Raw genomic sequence first — 6,126 nt, 5'->3', positions numbered from 1 at the left:
GATGTTTGCTTTTGTTTTACTTGTCCTGTTTGATTTTGCCCAAAATGTGTCGAAATGACGAAATGCCTGAATGACAAAAAAGGCTAAATATGAATAAAAAAATTTGTAGTTTAATTTTTTAACAGCTAATTAGCATAGTTTTGATTTCTTGTTATACTAAATGTGCAAACATATTTCTCATGTAAAAAATTTTTTTAAATTTAATTTGTTTTTTTAAACATTTTTTTTAAACTTAGTTTCATTCAGTCTTAAGCATCTTTACCAAAAACCACTGTGACTGATGCAAAAATAAAGCAGAATGAATGAAATGTAGCTGGCTTTAATGTCGTGCTTTAAAAAACAGAAAGAGATACTGTAAGTGAGCTTCATACTGAGCTCGGAGGATCTGGGGAGTGGCTCGGGGGACAAGGGTTAGCTGGCTGCTTGCTGCCCCCATCAGAAACTAAACAAAGTCAGTATGAATCATAGGTAGGAAACAATGTATAGGTGCACAGCAGACTTCAGAACAGGCCAAGACGTCAGGTCTGTCTACTGATAACACATGGACACTATCCACTTATAAACTCAGACACACACTCTCACACACCTTGTTTCTTACTCATTTGAAACTATAGTTCAAGTGCTGTTAAGCATCAATTTCTCACTGATTCACCATATTTTATAATTCTGTACAACACTAGTGAGTTAGGACTTAACCTTGTTCAGCACCACACAGAAATAGTGAAATTGAAAACCAATAACCTAACAACAGTTTCACTTATACAAAGGAATGTAATTATTTTTCATAGTGTCTGCCTTGTGCCAGTTTACCAAAAACTATACCTACAATCTCTTTTCACATTAGAGGGTCAAACTAATTTCATGGGACTTTTCAGCAGCCATTACCAAATAAAAACAACAACTAAAAGCTTAATCTGGAGTTTCTGGTTGCCTGCTACATTGTGAATGTTTGATGCCGCTCCCTGTATTTAATCTTGATACTTTAGCCCCATCTAGTGTCTATCTGTCCATCTGTCTGTTTGAGAGCACTAATGGAGGCTGTTGTCAAATTAAACAGAGGGAAAAGGTTAACATTTTATATAAATGCTGAAAATGCAACAAACCCAAAGAAACAAAGGGGCATACCTTTATCGTGCAAATCTCTGTGTGCACTATGGTGACCTGCAATACATATTAAGACCACTAAGTGGTATTCTTGTACAAGTTGACCTCATTCTGTGGCTGTAGCCCTGAAATACTGAGGCTGTGAGCTGCTGTACAACATTGTCCTCAGAGCACAAGAATATTTGTCAGGGTGTGTGAGTGTTTGAATGTTGTGAAGTTACACGTGGTTTACAGTATACACTAAGTGCTCTGTGGCGTCACAGGAGTGGCTAACAGCCCTGGGAGCCTCTGCTACACTTCCACAGTCTTTCAGCACTGTGGGCACAAAGCCAAGCTGAACAGACACATGGTGCACCGCTGGAAAAGCCTTGCTGGTGTATGACGCCGAACAGCCCCTCGCTTTACAGTCTACCAGGACAAACCAGTCCACACAATCTGGAGCTATTCTTTACAGCAATCTGAATTCAAAATGAAAGAGAACTCTCCTGTCTGGATCAGATCTTGTCCCTGTGAGTGGAAGCCATTTTGTAATGTTCTTCTTGACGCATTGTTAAGAAGGTGGGGGAGCCATCATTGTTACAGTGGAGGCAGTATATGACAGCCAGTTGTTCTAAAGGCTCTGGTGCAGACAAACAAAGATGACACAGTAAAATTGTTATCCTAACAGCTACTATATAAACTCCCAATTAATAAAATTCTGCTGGCTTTATTAACTTGTGTAAAGTGTTGCTAAATATTCCAGTAATTTCTACAATGTGTTTGGATTTCACTCCTTGTTTTGCTGAAACACATTAAACCTATTATGCACTATATTATACGGTTCTATTCTAACATACCAAATGGATCACAAAACTTAAAGCTGCACTAACAACAGTTTTATTTTCACATTGGATTAAATGATTAAATCACTATGAAAGGGGTCGCTCATATGAGGAATTATCAGTCAGCTACTTTCTCTAAGTAGCTTTAATTAACTAAACCAGATTTCTTCCTGGAGTAGCTTTGCTGTAGTTCAACTTCTTCTAGTGTGAGGCAACTGAGAGCTTGCAAAGCTATGCTTTCAAAATAGCTTCCCCAACACTGAATGTTAGCCACAGGTGCGCATACTGTACATTCAGCAGGGAGTCACCTTGTTTTTTGAATTTGAGGATATAGCATGTAACTGTGCTTCTATGATCAGGACTGTTTAACTTTCTTTTTTACTTTTATTTGGTTTCCTTTAAAGCATTTGTCTGACTGAAATCATTGACATCAGCAGCTGAAAGCCAGATGCATCACATCAGTGGGGTGTTTTCGCACATGATAGTCTGAACAGATGCTTTATAAATAAGCTAAATATAATGTAATGCTGCCTAAATTTTAAAAGAAGAGGATTTTGTCAGATTTCACAGTATATGAATCACTCCATTGTGCGCACAATCATACCGTTAAATTTGGTTTAAAATCTACCTGTGCTGTGATAATGTACCTGTATTTGTGTAGCAGAGTCGACCAAGCCTGTATCAAAGCATATAAAATGGGAAAATCTTGACTGGGAGGGGTTCAGTGGGTGTGTACCCCCTAATTATTCACAGATGCCAGGCAGTTGGGGAAGGAAGTGCCTGGCTCTTCTTCTTCTATCTTAGCCAAGGGAAACTCTCATTTGGGCATGGGCCCAAAAAGATACAAAGGCATAGACTGTAATGCAAACAGGTCACATCTTCAGTGAAAACAAACATGTCTGCAGGCTCGAGGAAGTCATAATATTTATGGTAGGTCCAGCACTGCATCTCTGAGTTTATAGTATGTTGAGGTCATAAAGGATCAAATTTACTCAAATTATAAAAAACTTACCTCCGGGAAGAAGGCGACCATGTACATAACCGTATTTGTCCAGGCTTTGAGTTTTGTTCCGTTTCTGTTACCAGCTGAATACAATAGAGGAAAATAAAATGTCTGTGGTGCTTACAACAAATTACATTAAAAAACAATCAACAACATATCTCCTTCCAGAATTAAATTAAATAATTATTTTAATAAAATGTCAAGGTGTCATTTTTCAATGTTTAGAGCACAACAAACTAAATTCTGTTCATCTGTATTGTACTGGAGTTGGGGCAGAGCTCTCTGAGAGGTAACTCTGAAAACCTGGACAAATAAAAACCTGACCTTCTATATTCATATTCCTAAAAATAAGTAAAAAATATATTTTTTCTCATTTGTGTGCACTGAACCTTTTAAGAGTTGTATTTCAAAGATGTCATGTGGCACAAAAGAGTGAATTAAACAAGCTTCAGAGTTAAGATGAATGCAATGCTGTCTTTAAAAAGAGATAAGCAATAAATAGAGGTAAAATGATGTTGCATAATTAGGGAAACTATGCTCCAAATTGAAACATGACAAATTCATCTTTATGATCATATATGATAATGAATTGCAAACTTGAATAATATGATTCACCACAGACATCTTGTTCTCATATAAGCTGTTTCCATTGCTACAGCTTTATTCATGCAAGCAGGCATGGCTCTGTGCTTGAAGGTGATGCTGTTCTTGGCCTTGAACTTATAACTCCTGTCATGTGTTGCCAGAATAATAGCAGCCACACTGCTGAATGAGCTACTTCAAAAGCTGCCTCATGTAATGCTTGAATTTCAACTAAAAGATGAGTTGAACCAGTGTTTCCAACTACACAACCAGGGACATGGTCAAACCAAAGTGTACTCAGTTTGGCCATGTAAATCATCAATATGCAGACTCACAGTACGAGTGTAATTTATGTAAGACTATATAGTATAACACTCCTAAAAACTACTGCTGGACTAATTCTGGTTTTTGCTTACCACCCTATGATAATAATAAGTCATGGTGATCATCCCCATGACTAGACTTAGGATTTTCATTTGCCAGTGGGTGTTTAAGCTCAAAAGGACCTGACCTTAAAACACCGTATGTCACAGTTAGCTTATGTAGTGGCCTCGTCTTTTTTTAAGGTTCTGGTGCAGAGAGCAGCAGTGTTAAATAACGCTCTTCTACTCAGTGCAGGATCCCTATCAGTCAGTAAGAGCCAATCAGCCCCCCTCTGGTGAGCCCCCTCTATTAGAGTCAGAAGGGGATATGTAGCTGGCTTGATGGCTTACTGAACATGTTTATCTAATACAGACCCAGGTACGCTGGAATGAACCTCTCTGTGAAATGATTGTTTTTGTTAGAAAGTCAATCAAATAAATAGACAAAATGACCACTGAAACAAAGAAAGAGAAAATGACCACAAAGAGGGAGAGAAACAACCACAAAGAGACACAAAATTACAAACGAGAGATTTAAAAAAATTATGCATCTTTCAGTGAGTGTTCCTGTGTAGGAGGTGAGGGAGACATTTTACATGTCTTTGCCAAATGTCCAATAATCTGTCCAATTTAATGTTAATGTTACAAATACAGCAATCACACATTTTACTCATTTTACAAATATGCCCTCTTCTCTCTTCTTCATTACATCCGGGCTCAAAAGAGTGTTTATGCACTATGTGTGGGCTACATTCTAGTTTCCAATTCAACAGGTCGCTCTTTACCTGAGTGAAGACAACTCTACTATCAACCAAGCTGAGTTCACCCATCTTGGTTAATGGGACGTCACAGCTTGCATTTATGAACAGTACACTGCAACCAAACCTAATGTCACACAAACGTGACTCCAGGAATTTAAAAAAAAATACTTGGAGTGGAGAGGAAATGGTGGAGAGCTGATTAGATGGCAACATGTCACTGTACATGTTTAACGATGTATAATTCATAGAGTTGATAGTAAAGCTTATAGTAGCAGAGCATCATGAACCTTGGTGCTTTCGTAATAAAATTGTGGTTCTGCTGGAAAAATCTCTGTAGAAATATACGAAGATGAAGGGAATAATCAAGCAGTCCCTGAGGATATCACGTACCTGCACTCTGGCAGTAGTTAACTTTCAGAATGTCATTTCTGAACATGACTTTTACCTTGGTCGCTGCATCCTGCAGGCGTCGATTCCTCAAAGCCCTGGTCGTCAGGACTTTTCCGTTTCTTCGACATTTGCTGCGCCCTATTGTATTGATGGATATATCCACTGCTGATACCTGCTGATAACGTGAGACACCGTCAACCAGCAGGATAAACCACGCATACAACAGTCTGGGGGAGGCGAGAAGAGAAATGCGAAAAAAATTCAGTCCCATTCATTCAGAACCCTTGTCTGTATGTCCTCTTTCCAACGTGCTGTGTGCGTAAAGTTACCATGTGTTGGCCAGCCAAACATCTGGAGACGCAGGGAGGCATATGGAGCTGGAGCCAGTCAACTCCTGGTTCCCGCTGCAATCGGACCAAATGTGTCTCCACTGACAGTCCAGGGCTTATTTCTCAGAAGAGAAATATTTGAAGCTGAAGTGATTTGTCGATCACGTGCCTCGCAGACAATGTTTGAACCCCGCTCAGATGGGAATTACGCACTGAAGGCAACTTGTTGATCTACATCTTCGTGAAAAAGTAGTTTTCGTCACTCCGGGTGGTTTTGGTTTAAAAAAATCAATTTCGATTTTCAACATTGTATGAGGTGTTTTGCTTGAATAGTACTAGGCGACGTCAGACTGCAAGTCTAACCAGGCATGGATGACGCACAACCGACACAACGGGAACTCCTGGTTATCTTGAAGAGTATAGGTCAGTGTAAACGAATATTATTTGAATGTAGTCTGCCCTCTAAAGTACACCAAAGCATGCGTTCCTTTGGCAACATCTGAGCTGCACGCTAAGTTACGGGCAGTAAATGTTCTCCGGCAACATCCGTGAAAGAGATGATTTCTCCCCGACATAGAGCTGGAAACAGTGCACTACTGAAGTGGTGTAGGAGGAGAGTATGGTACAATACCTTCTCTTCTACAACACTGTTACTCCGGCGACGTGCAGAAAAAACTCTGTTTGTCTGTGACACTACTTGCGCAATATAATCCAAGTGCCAGAATAAAAAAAAATCGAACAAACACGCATTGTGTTATCCTGGACAACTTGCAT

The 6,126-nt window shown here is 39.3% G+C and overlaps 1 protein-coding gene across 3 annotated transcripts in view; it reads right to left on the bottom strand.

Annotated features, from left to right (window-relative positions):
* The window catches only part of pde10a (phosphodiesterase 10A), a 48,180-nt gene extending 42,054 nt beyond the window's left edge, over positions 1-6,126 (bottom strand). For 2 of the 3 annotated variants that reach the window (XM_020599934.1, XM_020599925.1), the window contains exon 1: positions 5,079-6,126. In XM_020599934.1, coding sequence (XP_020455590.1) covers positions 5,079-5,151 — 73 coding nt within the window. In that variant the 5' untranslated portion in view covers positions 5,152-6,126. The remainder of the gene's footprint in view (positions 1-5,078) is intronic. The other variant, XM_020599915.1, reaches the window with a different exon arrangement.

Source organism: Monopterus albus, unplaced genomic scaffold (assembly GCF_001952655.1).
Source record: "Monopterus albus unplaced genomic scaffold, M_albus_1.0 scaffold3.1, whole genome shotgun sequence".
Classification (NCBI taxonomy): domain Eukaryota; kingdom Metazoa; phylum Chordata; class Actinopteri; order Synbranchiformes; family Synbranchidae; genus Monopterus; species Monopterus albus.
This window is presented reverse-complemented; position numbering and strand designations above follow the sequence as displayed.